At 39.4% G+C, this 19,763-nt stretch overlaps 1 protein-coding gene across 3 annotated transcripts in view; it reads right to left on the reverse strand.

Annotated features, from left to right (window-relative positions):
- The window catches only part of TRPC5 (transient receptor potential cation channel subfamily C member 5), a 538,378-nt gene that overhangs the window by 60,997 nt on the left and 457,618 nt on the right, over positions 1-19,763 (reverse strand). For all 3 annotated transcript variants that reach the window (XM_073641140.1, XM_073641141.1, XM_073641139.1), the window contains 2 exons: positions 8,921-9,060; positions 7,509-7,831 (listed from right to left, as the gene is read on the reverse strand). In XM_073641140.1, the coding sequence (XP_073497241.1) occupies positions 7,509-7,831; positions 8,921-9,060 (463 nt within the window). The remainder of the gene's footprint in view (positions 1-7,508; positions 7,832-8,920; positions 9,061-19,763) is intronic.

Here is a 19,763-nt window from a genome sequence, read left to right on the forward strand (position 1 = left end):
TGAAAATCCACATCACAAATAGACATGCTTCAGATGTCAATTGACACTCAATTTGTGGATGAGATTTTTTTAAATTGATTGTATTAACGATGTGTTTGTGCCCAAAAGTTTGGTTGTTGTCTTGTCTAAGAGACTATAACACATTAACTAGCCAGCAATTTTTAATTTTTGCATTTTTGTTTTTTCCTCTTATTCTTCCAAGAACCATAACGTTTTCCTTTTTTCTACAATATCTATATAAGGCCTTGTTTTTTTTGCGCAACAAGTTGTAGTTTTGAATAACACCATTCATTTTACCATATAATGTACTGAAAAACGGGCAAAAAATTCCAAGTGTGATGAAATGGTGAAAATAACTCCATAATTGTTCTTTTGGTTTTGATTTTTTCGGCATTTATTGAATGATAAAAGTGATCTTGCATTCTACAGGGCACTACGATTACGGAAATAAAATATTTATATCTCTTTTATTTAAGTTACTGAAAATCAAATTTAAGGGTTGTGTGACCACTTTTTCAGTCAGTATCACTTTTATTTTTCCATCAATGGGTCTATATCAGGGCTTGCTTTTTGCATGCCAAGCTGACAACTTTATTGATGCCAAATTGGGTTACAAATGATGTTATGATCACTTTATATTGTATTTTTAAGGAGGTTTAGCTGCCCAAAATCCACTATTCTGGAATTTCAATTTTTTTTCTCAGCACAGCATTTACCATTTAGGTTAATTAAAAACTTTTACGGTCAACTCCAAATATGATTATTTTTTATTTCTATATGTGTAACAGGGGTAAGGAGGAATATTGCAGTATATACAGTGGCTTGCGAAAGTATTCACCCCTTTGATTTTTACCTATTTTATTACATTACAACCTGTGTGTAAATATTTTTGTAATCCGATTTGTGTGTGATGCATCAGCACTAAATAGTCTAAGTTGGTGAAGTGAAGTGAGAAAAATATAGGTATAAATTAAATTTATGGGATCAAATAACTAAAAATTGGCATGTGCATATGTATTCACCCCTCTTGCTATGAGGCCCCTAAAAATTTCTGGTGCAATGAATTACCTTCATAAGTCACATGCTTAGTGAAAGGAAGTCCACCTGTGTTCAATCTAAGTGTCACATGGCCTATCAGTATATACACACCTTTTCTGAAAGGCCACAGAGGTTGCCGCACCACTAACCAAAAACACCATGAAGAGCAAGGATATCTCCAAACAAGTCAGGGAGAAAGTTGTTGAGAAGTACAAGTCAGGGTTGGGTTATAAAAACATATCCCAATCTCTAATGATCCCCTGGTTTTGAGTTTGCCGAAAGACGTGGGAAACTTCCCAAATGTATGGAGGAAGGTGCTGTGGTCAGAAGAGACCAAAATTTAACTTTTTGGCCACTAAGGTAAACACTATGTCTGGCACCAAACCAACACAGCTCATCACCCCAAGAACACCATCCTCACAGTGAAACATGTGGTGGCAGCATCATGTTGTGGGGATGGTTTTTGGCAGCAGGGACAGTGAAAATGGTCCGAGTTAAGGAGAAGATGGATGGTGCGAAATACAGAGATATTCTTGAGCAAACCTGTTTCAGTCTGTCAGTGATTTGAGAATGGGATGGAGGTTCACATTCCAACAAGAAAATGATCCAAAGCATACCGCTAAAGCAACACTCGTGTGGTTTAAGGGGAAAAGTGTAAATGTTTTGGAGTGGCCTAGTCAGAGCCCAGATCTTATTTCCAATTGAGGATCTGTGGTCAGACTTGAAGATTGCTGTTCACCAGAGGAAATCATCTAACTTGAAGGAGCTGGAGCAGTTTTGCCTTGAGGAATGGGCAAAAATCCCAGTGGCAAGATGTGGAAAGCTCATAGAGACTTATCCAAAGTGACTGCAGCTGTAATTGCCACAAAAGGAGGCTCTACAAAGTACTAACTTTAGGGGGGTGAATAGTTGTGCACACTAAAGTTTTCAGTTATTTTGTTCTATTTGTTGTTTGCTTCACGATAAAAAGAAAAGCAAATATTCACAGTTGTAAGCATGTTCTTTACATGAATTAATGCAAACCCTCAAAAAAACCAGTGTACTTCCAGGTTGTGAGGTAGCAAAACACGAAAAATACGATAGTTGTTAGCTCACAGGAAACATTGGTTTAGCATTTGATATATCTATGTCTGTACATGTGACTTTCATCTTAACTTATTCTCAAGATGATTTTGCTTACCTCTAGGCATGATAGTCAGCATGACTCTATGTGCCTCGCGACTCGGCAATGTTTTACATTTGGGGAACAGAAAGTGTCCAATGTTTTTTATTCTACTGTTTCAACACATGATAACAATTTATGATTACAGATAACCTCTTATGGAAGATCTGAAAATAAATTCTATGCAGCAGCCATAGATAATGGCTGCAATGTCATTTCTATTAACATTGTAGCAGTTTGTCAGACAAATGAGGAGGCTATGAGCAGTTTAGATGCAATAAATCAGCAACTGTCTATAAAAGCTTTGATAAACTGCTCGCCTTCTGCAGTGTTTGCAGGGGTGATGCCACACAGATATGAGACACGTGAGATCTACGGTGGAGCCATAGCAGGGAGGGAATATGTAATGCATTGACCTTCACTGATGATGGAATGATGCGAAAATATTAGGTTTTATTGCAACTTTTCACAAAGTATCATTATATTGTGTCCATTCAGTGACCAGGTTTACAATGAAATTCTAATTTCTTTATTGTAGCGTCCTAAAATATATTGAATGTTTATGGTACCCACTGTTAAGTATAAATGAATTATGCATTATGGTTGTTCCCATACAACTTACTTTTATCCTCTCACATTCCTCAGATGATCTTAATGGACATGTCTTTTTTCCACCATACTAACAGTCATAGAAAAAAATTAAAATCCATAAGACATCTACGGAGAGGGGACATGTCACCCTCACATTGAACATATAGGATTAATTATAGCTGGAGAAGAGAAAAACTAACCATAAGTGGGGAAGTGAGAAGGAACTCACATTCAATCTCCATTGAAGTAAGGGCCTCCTGCAGTGAACAGTTAATGGCCACAGGAGATTTGTTCTGGGAAAAAGACACCAATTTGAGATTTGATTACGCAGAGGCGGGGAAGTACGCCATAAGCTTCCTCTGATCAAAGCACGACTCTGAGACGTTTTGGAGCCAGTGGTCAGTGATGAATATTGGGGTTTGCATCAATTCAATATTTATGGGAAATATATTTTCAGCGTCGCAGTGAAGGGATGAACATAATGCATTCACTCACATCACAGTAAGGCCGGAAGAATCCCTCCAACTTAATATTGGCCAGATGGATGGTGCTGTCCATGCCATGTTTCATCTCTATAGACAGATAAAATCGCGATAAGAAACATGAGAACAATATCTCCCACCTGGGACCTCCAGGAGCGAAGATATCCTGTAAATTGGGGATCTCATAAAATTCTAACAGACCTAGCACATCTCACAACCAGACCCCATATGAGCTCCCCAAGGGGAGGTATATGGGCATAACCTTGAACTAATAAAAACCAGCGTTTTGTTTTTTGTCATTTGTTAATCCTGGAAGGTACAGCTTGCTGTGGGTTCTGACTGTTTTCCTAAGGAGTAGCTCCCTCCGCTAAGCTCTGAGCCATTTCCGTGACATCAGGTTTAGTAATTTTCTTTTGTTATCCCTTTTATTTCATGTAATTGTATATACTGTATTGTTTTGTTCCCATTTTGTATTATCTTTGTATATTTTTTATAAACACTGCCTACCTTTTCAGATTAAATATAGAAAATGTAATAGCTCTGTTTTCTCTTCCTCTCTAAACCGCACCCCTGAAGCCATACGCTACATGTAACAGGTGTCCAATCAGCCTGTATAAATGATTGGTGGTGGCAGCTAGTGGTTCCTTTTTGTTATTATGGAGTTGGCAGTGACTGTACCGGGAAATATACATATATTCTATGTGTTGGAATCGGAGACGTATATACCATACGCTCACTGGGAGTTCCTCAAAAACCAGCCTAGTAGTGGAAGCAGTCGTGGATTTGTCCATCACTCATCAGTCAATTGTGTAATTGTCCTGACGGCTGGAGGCAGCAGAGTTGCGTCCCTGACAAATGGGTGACAACGGTGGCATCTGTGCGACCCCCCAGCTGTTATCTTGACACTATGTAACTGGATATGAAAGATCATCCTAAATGGCTTAAAGAGAATCTGTCAGTAGGATCAATCCTCCAACATGGGCTTACAGGTCATAGGAATCTGAATCAAATTATACCTTGATATCTGCGATCAGATGTCATATTCTGGAGAAATCCAGGTTTTTCTTGTACGTAACGAGCTGTTCTAGTGTTTGGGCCGGACACAGATCTCCCTGAGAATTTGCCACTAGAGATTATTTTAAATAATAGGAGGTGTGAGACATGTAAGTAACACAGAACAGTAGAACTGAACTTTAGTCGTTTATGGCTGTCCTGAACTGCTGTGCCAATAAACTAACATTCCATCGTGGCTTGTCATTTCTGCAGCAGCTCAGGATACTTCCATCGCCCGTGGCAAATTTCATAGAACTGAACTTTGTCTCCTTATAAACACATTTGCTGCAGCTCTCACAGCTCTGCTGTATTGCAACTCTGTCTGCCTGTGAGATGAAAGCTGCAGACATGTCAGTTATAATCATACACAGCTCTGCAGTGAGATCAGGAGAGCAGAGCGCAGCCATTACATATCACACTACTAACACCCCCTTTCAGCTCTGGAGACAGATTTTCAGGGAGATCAGTATCCGGCCCATAGATCTTAACAGCTCATTTACATATTAAGAAAAATGTGAATTTCTCTGGAATAAGACATCAGATCACAAATATCAAAGTATCATTTTATTCAGCTTCTTATGCCTACATGCCCATATACTTGGCTTAGGAGGGTTGATCCTACTGACAGATTCCCTTTAAAACAGTAATTTTCTTCTACTTATTTCTTTATTTTTAATAATAAACTTTAAACTTTGTTTTTTTTTTACATAATACAGTCACATGGGGGAAATACTGGCTCTTCTTAAAGAAACCGATGGAATATAGAGTCTGATTTGCAGTGTTCCATGGGTAAAAAGTATGCAAATTAACTCTCTTGCAGACAGAACTCTCAAGTACCACCTAGGAGAGGTAACTTTCCTATGAGTCAATGTCTGATGATTTATCAAGCCTTACAACATAAGTCAACCCCCCGAAGAAGCCCACGCAAAGCGCGCATTGGGGTTACGAGACATACACCAGATTTATGCCAGCACTATGGGTAAGGAATGTGTGGCTATCCTGTATTGTTCACAGTTATGTGTTATATATCTGTACAGTTATGTGGTATGTATGTATATATTTGACCCCTTGGCAATTAATTGGCAATTGACCCCTTGGCAAGTAATTTCATTGCCATTCCTTGTACATGGAACTGCATAGGGTTTACATATGCAGATATTTTTCTAATTATTATTGCCTATATGCATACTTATGTATATATTATTTGTTATATTGGTGTTATTCTTGGTCTGAACCTTCACTGTTAAACTGTGCTGACTTATGTATATGATAGACCACATAGTTACTTTATTTGCAATTGTTGCAATTTTAAACATTTTCGAAATAAAAATTGTGTTTTTTATCTTGAGGTCATGACTTCGCAATTTTGTAGGTTATATATTTATTATGCTCTGAGGTTTGCCAACCCCAAAGCATAATAAACGGATGTGCCAAGAAAAGGTTAAAACAATAAAATATCATACCCCACCTGTCAAGCTGCCCGCTATTCCTCTACCCACCCACCCACTCACTCTCTAAGGCACTGGTGCTTCTCGCGTGACTAGGCCTTGACACTATGACATCATTACGTTATGGCATCATGGCGTGCGTCACTCCACCTGGCTACTTCACTCCATTGGACTATGTGAGGTACCATAACCTGCATCAAGGCCTCGTCATTCCAGAAGCGCTGATGAGAAGAACAAAAGCTGGAGCTGATGCCTTGGAGAGTGAGCAGAGGACTGATGGGGAGCAGGGTCAGTTAATGGATGAGGTGGGTATGATATTTTATTGTTTTTTCACACAATCCTAGCCCTAATAAATCAAGCAGATAACTGGCCACCATTTTGCTCTATTGGCCCAAATAGCATTCCCAAAAATTCTTATTTGCTAGAATTCATGGATCTTGGTAAATTTGAAACATATTAAACTAATTTAGAATCAATTTGCTCATTCGCAATGTTTGGCTGAGTGCCCCTGCCCGCGGTGCTCATTCTGTGATGCCTTGTCAAAGGACATCTACCTGATGAGGCAGGACAAAAACTCTTGGTGCATCGGGCTACTTGGCTGTATTAAGGTGACTAACTTGTAATTACATTACTGTACTGCATCCTATGAATTGAGTTTGATTAATGTGGTAAGTTGCTACCAGTGGCTAATGTGTTCTTGGGTTGCATGATACTTTAACATTTATTCGGACTTATGATGTATTGAGAGTAAGACCTGTGCAATTGTTATTGTCCTACTTCCTAACTAACTATTCCAATATTTACGGCCACAACTGTTTATCCCTCTTCCATACTAATAGCTCTGCTTTACGTCACTTGTCTCATCTATTGCAATATTTCTGTGTTTGGTTGTGTATAAATATTTGACTCTTCAGATTTTGTGTTATACTATGCCTGATGAAGAGACCTGAAGAGTCTCGAAAGTTGGAATTTGTTAAAATCTTTTCAGTTAGCCATTAAAAGGTATCAAGCCACTGAGGACTCTCAAATCAAAATAATATTGCTACGTAATATTTTTTTTACATATTTTATTGAGATTTAGTCATTTTATTCAAATAGATTACATTATTTAAATTTTTATGTTTTTTAAGTTTTGCAAATGCTGTCATTTCTTAAAAAGGTTGTATAAATGCTGTATTACTCATAGAGAACATTACTTCCATATGTTTTGATTTGTTTTTCAATCAGTAGATAATTGTATTTTGCACCTTACAGACCTCTCTCTAAATATATATGTGTGTGATATGATATACTCACAATAATATGCTTTTAACTTCTAGGATAAAGAATGTTTTATCCACAGACAATACACAGAGGTGTTAAAAATGGTAAAAAATTAAAACACAATTTCTAGTACAATATTGCAGAATTAACTATTGCTGAGTACCGGTAGTTAAATTTTAATTATATAAAGTTTCATTTACAGTTTAAAAGTGGATTTTTTTTCTCTTTAATTCTGCGTTAAGTCCTATCACTATATGTCAATGTAAAACGTTTCAGTGTCCCTAATGTAAAGAAGAAATGATTTATGGCTGTGTTTTCCTAAAGCTCCATAACCAGCCACTTCCAGTTGTTGCAAACATAAATCAAGAGAAGCCCGGCAATGACAGAATATAGTGTAAGAATTATTGCTAGCAGAAATGATGATAGAAACATATCATAAGAAACAAATTGGGAGGACAGGATTGCTCTTACGTGGAGAAGGCGTTGTTCTGTTTTTCACAGCGTATTCCTTTGCAGTTGTTAGGTTCCTCAGAGGCACTGGTCTCATAATAAAAGTAAAGTTGGTTTAGTCCATTGGCAAAAGCCAAAAGCACCAAGCAGTAGATAAAGAGGAATTTGAGAATGTCCAGCAGCATCCGTCCCAGTGAAATCTGTAGAGGGCCAAGATGGGAGTTTGCAGTGAACAATGAGATGAGGCGCAAAGAGCTCAGGATATTGGATATTGCAAAGAGTGCTTCGGCAATTAATGTTGGGTGCCACATATCCCATTCCTCTCTTGGCCGTGAGCCGTTGTACTGAGGGAACAAATACAGGAACAAGCTGTAAATTATCCAGGTTGAGTCATACAGAAATTGTCCTACGCCTTTTGCCAAATGGTGAATTTAATCAATGGTAGCATTGCCCTTCTGTCTCAGGAAATGTCATCCTTACCTGCATTGAAGGACTTTGAATTTGACTTATCTCAGCATGCCCACTTTACAAGGTCACAACAACAAGTAGATTAAAATCCCAGCCCAGCTTAGTAACCGATATTACATTTTTAATACAAGGCCGGCATCTAGCAAGGTAACAGGTTGTCTGATACTGGGAGCGATTGATTACATACCGCGAACATTATCACTCACAGTCACTGCTAATAAAGAATTGTCCCCATTCACTAGTAATATCTAATATTACTAGTCTGTGTATTAGTTCCGTATTAGGAAGGGAGCTGATATTTGGCTACAAATTTGGATAATGCTCTAAATTGTCACATATTTTACCCAATAAAAGTCAATCGGGACCTAAAATAGCCAAAGCCATTTATTTTGTTTTGTGTTTATATTCCTATTTATTTGTTCCTAAGACCTGCATGCCCATATAGATGCCTTAGGAGGGTTAATCCTACTGACAGATTCCCTTTAAAAGCTGTATATGCAAAATAATACCACAATTTTTTTTATCAAGGCTTTGTCATTTGCATAGTTGCTTACTTAATTTTTGATATTTTTGATGCATTAGAGCAACATGAATTGCTAAATTTGACAGCCTTACTAAGTCATTGTAAGAAACTAGAGATAAATTAATCTATTCGCAGAACCCTGGTCCCGCGGTCATATTGATAACCCTGCGAGATGCCCACTACCAGTCAAACCCCCTATGCCTCTTTGATTTGTTGGCCTGATGCAATGCCAACGTTGCTGTGTGACAAACGTGTGACGTCACACCGGACATACTAATCAGATGAGGCCGGCAGGTAGAAGGCAGTTCACAGGGCTCCCATCCGGCAGCCACGGAATACTGTCATGGTCACTGGACCAGGTTCCTGGAAATTAATTAGCTCATCTCTGTAAGAAACCCTAGAGCTTTATTTTACTAAATGTACAATACCTGATAAATCTTACCTTCACGTAAGCAACAATTTTAAGAGAGATGGTTGCAAGGTAGAGGGAGTTCATTGCAAAATCCATGAGGTTCCACCAGTCATGAACATATTCATTGAATCCCCCATCCCACATTTCTTTTATTTCTCCCCAAATAAAACCTGTGAAAAAGAAAAGAAAGCAGTCAGATACTAATACGTAGTTGGTAAATTTAAAGACTTATAAAACGTAATGATTGTCTAGTAACTCTACATTTTTTATAATTCTATTTTTATTAAATCAATAGAAAATATCAATAAGTAAAGAAATACAAATGAAAATAAATTAGCTAGTTAAGGTGCTAAGAGGTTTTTCATCCATCCACTCAACGCTGCAAAAAAATGATGATTCCTAGTAGGATCTTCTACAAGTAGCTGTTTTGTCATGAGTGAGCAAAAAAAAAAAATCCAATCTTTTAAATGAAGTAAGAATATTGCATACAATAATGTTTTAAGCGCAATCAGCAAAAGGGTCGTTGCCTCATTAGAACAATCCAATTTCATATTAAGCTTTAACTAGTAGAAAGATCAGACTTTACCATTAGGCAATGGGAGTGACCACTCAGGTCTTGGAGTAACGAAGCATCACATACTTTCCTATAGCAATATCAACTGATCATTAGAGTCTACATCAGTTGGACCAGCAGCAATCATTTGATAACCATAGGTGACCATGATATAAGGAAGTCACAATGAATATATGGTCGGAGTACTCAAACTATAAGATAATACAAATTTCAGTTGACACTCTGGACCTGGCTGAAATTTGTATTATCAGGACAATATTATATTTAATGTGACTTTTTTTCGAGCTTTTCTGCCTCGTTGCTTTGTACGTGCTTCTTAAGAGACTATCTGTATATTTTTTGAGTATATTTCTCACACTATTTTGTCATTTTGAATTATTTATCCTCTTTACACTTTAATTTGTGTGGCTTTTTTGGTGCAAATTATCGTAGATTATTTTTGTTATGAAGATGACTTTTCCAGACAAAGCTAATATTATCTGAGTTAAAATTGAATCCCAAAGTGCTGATCTACTGATATGCATCAGTGTCTGAAATGTCTGTAGGCATCTGTGTACATGATCCCATCCGCAATGACGAGAGTAGAGCACGCTGCAGCTGTACTTCTTCCATTGTATATTGAGTACATTGATGCTTTCATGGTTTAGTGCAGTACCGTTAGCAATGCCATCAGTGATTATACCCACTGAGATTTTCAGATAACCTACTCCATCTGCGCTCCTCTACCTCCTTGTCACTCACATATAAGCAAATTACTACTACATGACAGCACATTGTGGAACATTAGGATACAATAATATTATATTAATTTTTTATCTTAATAATATGAGAATAACATTAAATGTAATATTGTAATGATTTAATGATATCTGTTAATTTGTTGATATTAATAAGTCTTGACCTGCTTTTTGGAAAAAAATTAGACTAAAGGAATTCATGCTTGCAGTATGTTCATGTCTATGTCCGAGGCTCTTGTATGAATCAAGCTTTCTTTAAAAGATGTAGACTGTCAGAAAGGAGCACAAATGGAACCCAATATTTTATACTTCATACTCCATTTGCCTTACTCAAATCAATGTTTTTGACAGGGGTGCCTCTGAATCCCATTGTTTGGAGGTTCAGAAGGAAGCACTAGATAGAGACTTGAACATGCTACAGTGAGAGTCCTTAAAGGCTGACATAAAGTAATTACATGGTTGTCAGGTTAAAAGGCTACACACTTATTAAGGCCACGGTACATGTGGTGTCATTTTTCACACATATCGGAGACACTTATACATGCACACCCATTATAATCTATGGGGTTAAGCACATGTCCGTATGTTCGTATGACCCATATGTAGACATGTTTTTCTGGCAGCTCGGATGTCAATACGTCCAGCACACATGCACACGGATGACATAAAGTGTGATATCCTTGTGCCGTCCATGTGACACTACCAGAATAGAATCCAGAATAAAAATGGCAGATGTTTAGGTGATAAAGATGTGCAAAGATGTAGATAGATAGTTAGATATGAGGTGAATAGACGATAGATAGATAGATAGATATGAGGTAGATAGATATGGGATAGATAGAGAGATAGATATCAGTGAGATATATAATTAGTGCCTTACGTGTGCAGTATACTGTACTTGTATTAAGCTAATAAATAAATTAAAAAAATGACGTGGGCTCCCCCCCGTTTTTGATAACCAGCAAAGGTAAAGCAGACAGCTGAGAGCTGATATTATCTGGCAGGGAAGGTCCCAGGTTATTGGGCCCTTCCCAACCTAAAAAATACCATCCCGCAGCCACCCCAAAAGTGGAACATCACATTAGATGCTCCAAGTCTGATGCTATGCCTTGCTTTTACCGATTGCCTTGGTGCATCGGCAATTGGGGTAATGGTAGTTGGGGTTGATGTTAGCTGTGAATTGTCAAAATAAACAGCTGGCATCAAGCCCTGGTATTAGTAATGGAGAGGTGTCTATCTGACACCCCCATTGCTAACCCAGTAATAAAAAACACACACACACACACACAAATAATTTATTTGTATAAACACTCCTCGACACTTTCCCGGGATCATCAATTTATTAAGAAAAAAACAACCTATGCAGGTCCGATGTAGTCCACCGAATCCGACGCAGTCCACAAATGGATACCTGAAAAACATAAAAAGAGAGAAGTAAAAAAAATACACTATCCCTTGTTCAGCAATTTATTAAAAAAAATGTTCCAACGCAGGTCTGACGCAGTCCAGCGTTCCCTGAATCTGGCCCTGGTGACTGTGAATAGCAGTAGTGTTACTGCTATTCAGAATCCCTGGATACTGACGTCACTGCTCATCAGAGTCACTGGCTCGTGCTGCGATTTAAGAGACCCAGCGGCTCTGAACAGTAGTGACGTCAGTAACGATAATGCTCATCAGAGGTGCCGAGACACGCTGCCCTCTGTGAGACTCGGCAACTCAGATGAGTGTTATCGTTACTGCTATTTACAGTCACCAGGTCTGGATTTTGGGAACGCTGGACTACGTCAGACCTGTGCGGGAACATATTTTCTAATAAATTGGTGAACAAGGGACAGTATATTGTTTTTATTTCTCTATTTTTATGTTTTTCAGGTTTCCATTTGTGGACTACGTCGGATTTGGTGAACTATGTTGGATTCCTGTCGGACCTGTATGTTTTTTTTTATAAATTGGTGAACTAGGGAAGGTGTTGGGGAGTGTTTATTCAAATAAAGTACTATTTTGTGTGTGTCTGTTTTTTTTTATTACTGGGTTAGTAATGGGTGTGCCTGATAGACACCTCTCCATTATTAACACAAGAGCTTGATGCCAGCTGTGATTTTATTTTGAGATATCACAGCTGACATCAATCCCAACTACCATTACCCCGATTGCCAACGCACCAGGGCAATGGGGAAGAGCGAGGCAAAGCGCCAGAATTGGCGCATTTAATGTGATGAGCCGCTTCTGGGGCACCTATGGGCTCGTATTTTCAGGCTCAGAAGCGCCCAATAACCATGGACTTTCCCAGCCTGATAATATCAGCTAACAGCTGTCTGCTTTACCTTTGCTGGTTATCAAAAATGGAGGGGACCCATGTATTTTTTTTCCTTTATTTATTTCTGAGGTTTATCCATGTACATTAAATTACACACGCAAGGCACTAATTATATATTTCACAGATATATATCTATTTAACCCATATATATCTTTTTCTATTTTTGCACATATTTAACACCTAAACATCTGTCATTTCTATTCTGCATTCTATTCCGGTACATGTCACATGGATGGTGCACACGGACGGCAGACGGACGACGCACAAGTACACACATTAATGGCACACAGATGTCACACGAATGACACACATTGGACACGTATAACACCGGTACTGGTTTTCCTAGTACAGGAAATATCAGGATGTATGAAACAGGCTTAACATGGGTCATTCAGCAAAACATCCTAAGCTAAAGATACATTTAATTTGATTTTGTTAAGATACAAAACAAGCAGAACATACTCGTATTGAATGCATCTATACATAAATTACTGTAGACACACTGCTATTATTCTCTTCCATTTAATGATCACCTCTCTTGTCAATGAGAATTAGAAAAAACTTATAGAAAACCCATGTAAGCCAATGGGAGTTGGTTATCACACCATTACAGCTCAGACGTTTATAAGAACTCTCGCTACTTCTGAACACCATAAGATCCCTGCTGAAAGCAACTCAAGGTTGTAATTTGCAAATTGAACTTTCGGCCCGAGAGATGTAAGTACAAAGAAAAATAATAAAATCCTGAGAGAAATAATGGATAGTAGAGGAACAAGGTATTAAAAAAATAATAAAGGTAAAATGTGTGGAACGAGCATGGGAGCAACGAGAGTTGTCACTTCAGGCAACATAAATAAAACTGATTGATAGTTGGCACCATTCTTTATACTGTCCAGTCATTTTATGTTCTGACCAGTTATTCTAAATCAGTTTCTGAAGGCTTTTTATCCTTGCTTCATAACCTCACCACTTGAGATAAGGGATACGTTTTACTCCTTGTGTTTAATTTTTTCACTCATTTAGGAACAACTCACATGTCTTTATTTTCCAATAAAAAAAAAATAAAACAATGAATATCTAAGAATTAAGCCTTTTGGGAAACCAATGGTCATAAATAATTTCGTGAAAATGGAAAATCATGATTCCACTAGGCTAGAATAGGAAATACCAAATTAGCAGTATTTTAGGATTAGATGAAACTGCTCCTCTTTTGCAGATTTCAAACATCAGACAAGACATCTGCGAGATCACTTCACAGTTAGGATATCCCTAATTAGTATTAAATTTAGTCCATAAAGGTGTGATGATGGTGAACAGAACTCAATTGTTTATCCCCCACAAAAGAGACTGACTAAGATGAAAGGAACCATCATCAATAAAAAGAGGGCCCATTAGTGTAATAGGAACTTTTGATAATAAAATAATGGGAATTTTGAAAACAAAATTGTGATTCTAGACATGGACAAACTCACAAAAAAATCCCACTGTAACATGCAGAAGAGAGAAATTCTTAAGAGAAAGACTTATACAAAGTCATTATCAAGCCACCCAAATTTCAGGGTACTGGCTTGACAGATATCCAATACTGACATACAAATGTGAGCAATCTATAGCCTGCCTCTATGTAATAGAAAAAAAGAAGAAAAAATTCAACTCACCACCAATACGAGAAATACAAAGAATAGGACGTTTGTGCGATGCATGGAGCCTCCAGGCCACTGTCCTCGAGTAGTGACAGGGTAATAGGAATAATTGTAATCCAGCATCACAAAAAATATTTAAAGAGACAATTTTTATTAGACAATTGTTTCCACAAAATAAATTAAATAAAAACAAAAATTAGAAATAAATTTCAATCTATGGATTTAGTACTTCTATGACTAAGCACTGTTATCAGTCTGAGACTATAATTTATTTCTTTTTTTAAATCTATTTTATGGAGACAATTGTCTTTTTAAATATTTTTTTGCAGTGCTGGATTACAATCATTCCTATTATCCTGCCTCTATATAAGACGATCAAAGACATTCTGAAATCAATAAACAGAATAAGAATACGCCATGCGATATTTCCCTAACTGTACATATCATTAACTGTCCTGCTGATTACGTTATGTGGATAAAACCAAGGAACAGTGACAGTGAGTCATTTATGTTACCACCTAGATGATCTAAGGAATAATAGTGAAACATGTTTGGAAAAAAACATTATGGAGTGGAAAAACTAAAGATGAGCAGAATTAAATTCTCCTTGAATGTAAAAAACTTTCTTCAGGGAATAGATTTCTTGCAATTCGATCTACATAGCCTCAGCAAAAATAAAACTCACCTAACCTCTCACATGGCCTGCCTTCCACACAGCCCGCCGTGCAGTCCTCTGCACTTCTTCATTTCTCCTTCCCCTCATCGCATACAAACCTCTTCACTCCAGGCTGTGGCTTCCAGCTCAAAAAGGCCTCTGACGTCAATGTGAACCATGGCGCACGTTGTGATGTCATGATGTTACAACATATTACAGCTGTAGCGCCAGCGTCCCTGTGGGCCTCTGCTCCTCTCCCCCGCAGGGACGCCGACTCATTCACCACTCTGTCTGCCAGTCTCATGTCCCGGCTCCCACGCCAGGGCCTGTCCACTCTTGGCAGGTCTCCAGGAAGCGTTTAGGGCTCTCACATCCCCATGCTGTCCCTTAAAGGGACAGCATGCACTCTCGTATTGTGTCCCCAGCCAATAGCTGGGAGACACTTACTACTTAAGGCACCTCCACCTGTTGGAAGGTGCCTGAGCAACATTCTAGTTAGTGTGATTCTAGCCTGCCTGTTGTTAGGTCCTCTTTGTCTGCATTGTCTGACATTGTTCCAGTGTTTGCTAACCTTCATCCTATCTGCTATACATAGCCGCATAGTCTGAACCAGTACTAAGTGACCGTCCTGTCTACTATCCAGAGCCGCAAAGTCTGAACCAGTTCCAAGTGTCTGTCATGTCTGCAATCCAGAGACACACTGCCTGTATCTTTCCAAGTGGCCGTCCTGCCCTTTCTAGGATTCAGTATCCGAACAAATGTCTCTTACCCTTTGGGTCAGCTGTTACTGCCGGACACTGTCCTGTAACGGTACCTCGTACCAGCTACCGGCCGCACAAACCTGACCTCACCATAAGAGGCTCCAGTGAACACCAGGTAGCTGCTTAGTTACACCCCATCCAGGATAAGCCCGGTCTGTAGCGCAGTGTGTCCATTATCCCATAGAATTACAATAGCACACAGTGATGTCTGAGGCCAAGTTGAGCAAGAAATCACCATCTGAAGAGAAGATGCAAAGAGGATATGCACAAAGGGGGAAGGGAAAAAGAAGAGATGGAGAGGACCAGATGGTAGGCAGTGGTTAATGGATGGCACTCCATTGAGCAGACAGGTGGCTATTATTTTTTTTTATTTTACACCCTGTAATCCCAGAGCATAATAAGGAATATTCAGCAAAGCTTTTATGCCAAAATACTGGTGTAAAATGCTCTGGAGTGTCACAAGCAATGCGGAGTTATGCAAAAATATAGGTGTTTTAATGTCAGCTTGAAGTAGCTCTTCCAAAATGGCTGGAGCTGTGGAGGAGCCGGGACAGGACGTGGCCAAGCCCATCCACCAACCCATCAAATTTAGTAAAATGGCCTGGGTTTCTTAGGCCAGAAGTGTTAAGAAATGTTACTCCAGAGAGGCGTGTGTGCCTCTTAGTGAATTCGGAGCAGCATACTACAGCAAGCCCTTCATTATGATTGGCGTACTCAATGTCTGTCTTAATGAATTTCCCCCATTGTGTGTAACCTTTATTGCTCTATTGCGAGACCACACATAAAAGTTGTTATCTAGGGAATAAAAAATGTATTTTAGGACGATTTAGATTTGTCCTTGCTAGAATCTGCTCCATAGTTCATCTCAAAATACTTGTAATGCCAACTGAGCCACTCCCTGGCCACCATGGTGACCTGTGCGGAGGTCATTGTGCTAGGAGGAGAAAAGGTGAGCAGTGAGAGAGCACGGGGTTATCTATATCTAGAAGTAATATCTGTCATTGTAATCTTGCCTGTGATGATTGTTGAAAATGATCTCTACAAAACAGGAAGTATCAACGTATTAATAGGCTTAGAGGCCAAAGAGATAACCGCAAGATTTCAGATATTTTTTTATGTGACATGTAAAATTAAAACAAGAGGACATTTTCTGATTGCACATTCCCATTAAACATTTAGCACTGAATTAAATAGAAATCTGTTAATCATTTACATTTTTTAATGTAGTGATCAATCTGCTGAATTAGTGCTCAGGTGTCAGAACGGAGTATTTGCTTCATGGTACTAGGAATCTTCCCTCTAATTACAGTCTTGGCATTGACTCAAGATTATTTTAGCATCATACAATTTAAATGATTATAGTTAATAAAACACAACACTTGTACCTTCCCTTGATAAAGCCGTGTATGCTCTACGCGAAACGCACGTCAGGAAGCGGTACATATCTATCTGTCATCTTGGGCATTATGCTCACTCAGGGTAAGCGTTGTAGTTTCTATTTATCTTGTTCGGACTTCCATGCTTTGATAGGTACACCAACATCAGGTCTTGTTTTTGTACTGTAATTATGGCTATTTAACTTTAAGGACATTGTCCCATACTGTCTATATACCACTTGTTGTTGTTAGGCTTTTTAGCCTTTCATGATGCCTGAGTTCGGTGTTCCCCCCAGTCCCCAAACTATGTGATTTGGCATGGTCCCCTCTGTGTTTTATGCCCCTGCTGCTACCACCTATATCCCTCCTACACATGTCTTTTGTATGTATTTGACTAATTTGTATGTGCTAATAAAGTTATATTTATCTTTATATATAACCTATAAAACTCCGTGTTTTTGCTCTGCTTATTCCATGTTCTCTGGAGTGGTTTGTTTGCAGTGGCACACACCCATTTTTGAAGTGTGAATGTGTCCACAAGCAGTATGTTTTTGGGATTTTTTGTTATAACCCTCAGGGAACTTATCTAGATGTATGGTGAGCACCTTGAACCCCCAGGTGCTTCACAGAAGTTTATAACATTGAGCTGTAAAAATACAATTTTCACATTTTTCCAACAAAAATGTTTTTCAGCCCCCAATTTTGCATTTTCATAAGGGTAACAGGAGAAATTGCAGCATGCAGTTTGTTGTGCAATTTCTCCTGAGTAAGCCGATACCCCATATGTGGGGGAAAACCACTGTTTGGCTGTGTGCCCACTATGCATTTTTTAAGCGTTTCCGCAGTGGCAATTCAGCTGCAGAAACGCTTAAAAAACGCTTGGCAGAAGGTCTGCCATGTTCCCCAATGATAATCCGCATGTGCTGTGCACATGCTGCAGAAATTTCCGCTGCGGATTATCATTGCGGAAAAATCTGCAGCACTACCAATTATTTTGCGGAAGCGCGGCATTTTCGCTGCCATTGACTTGCATTGGAACGCATGTCATCCGCATCACTGAATCTGTACATGTGGATTCCATGCGTTTCAATGTGCGGATGGTACCTGGGTTTGGAGAAGAGGAGCCTCTCCTCCGGACCCGGGTACCATAGTACCTGTTAAAAAAAAAAGAATAAAATTTTTAAAAATATATATACTTACCTTCTGATGGCCCCCAGTGTCCTTGTCGCGGCTTGCTGGCAGCTCGCGGTAGACTAAAAGGACCTGTGGTGACGTCATTTAGTCATGTGACGGGTCACGCGACCACTGACGTCCGCAGGTCCTTTAATCTACCGCGAGCTGCCGGCAAGCCGAGACAAGGACTCCGGGGGCCATCAGAAGGTAAGTATATATTTATTTTTTATTTTTTACCATTCTTTCGGTCACACTATATAAATCCATGCCGGTTGCATTGATTTATATAGTGTGACCAAGTTGTCAAGCACTGTCCAAGTGATGCTAAAATCGCTTGGAAAGCGCTTGACAACCCGCATGCGGAAATGCATGCAAAAACTCTTGTCCCTGGCAGGAAAAACGCATGTTTAATCCGCATGCATTTTTTCTGCCAGAGAGATGCAGAAACGCTCAGGAAAAATCTGGAGCATTTCTGCATCATGGGCACATAGCTTTAGGGTGCATGGCAGGATTTGGAAGGGAAGGAGCGCCATTTGACTTTTTGAATGTAAAATTTGCTTGAATAATTAGGGGACACCATGCTGCCTTTGGGGAGTCCCTGAGGCGCCTAAACCGTGGAAAGTGACACCATTTTGGAAACTACACCCCTCAAGGATTTTATCAAGGGGTATAGTGAACATTTTGAATCCAGAGGTACGACACAGAATTTGATAACATTAGGTCATCATATTGAATAAGTTGTCATTAGTCTTGAGCGGATGTGCTCTCTACTTGAGTTTGCATCGGGCACTTGGGTATGCACCATGTTTCACGGTTATTAGACACCCAAAAAAAAACCATGCAGGGATCGCTAGTGTATGGCAGACAATCCTCACAAGATTTTTTTGGCTGTATAACAGCTGCAAAGCATATGGGGCGGAGACTCGAGCATGTCACTTGAGCACCAAGGATACTCGGTGCATACCTGAACACCCGATGCAAACTCAAGTAGGGAGCACTTGCGCTCAACACTAGTCGCCATATCGTCGCCATTTTTTTTCTTTAATTTTGAAAAAATCGGAACCCCAACACAACCCTGACCCCAACCCTAGCCCAACCCTAACCATAGCCCTAACCCTATCATGACCCTAACCCTAGCCCAGCCCTAACTCTATCTTGACCCTAACCCTAGCCCAACACTAGCCCAACCCTAACCCTAGCCAAATCCTAACCCTAGCTTAACCCTAGCCTAACCCTAACCCTAGCCCAACCCTAACCCTAGCCCAACCCTAACGCAACCCTAGCCCAACCCTAACCCTAGCCCAACCCTAACCCTAGCTTAACCCTAGCCCAACCCTAACCCTAGCTTAACCCTAGCCCAACACTAACCCTAGTCCAACCCTAACCCTTACCCTAACCCAACCCTAACCCTAGCCCAACCCTAACCCTAGCCCAACCGTAACCCTAACCCTAGCCCAACCCTAACCCTTGCGCAACCCTAACCCTAGAGTATATTTTTTACGCCGTTCCTCGAGCTGTATAAGTGATTAGACAACTTTATTCCTCAGGTCGGTGTGATTACAGCGATACCAGATTCATATTTTTTTATGATTGACAGCTGTCACACACTACTGTAAAAGACGCTTTTTTTTGCAAAG

This window comes from Phyllobates terribilis, unplaced genomic scaffold, assembly GCF_046119375.1.
Source record: "Phyllobates terribilis strain yellow unplaced genomic scaffold, ASM4611937v1 Scaffold_7__3_contigs__length_470593459, whole genome shotgun sequence".
In the NCBI taxonomy this organism is placed as follows: Eukaryota; Metazoa; Chordata; class Amphibia; order Anura; family Dendrobatidae; genus Phyllobates; species Phyllobates terribilis.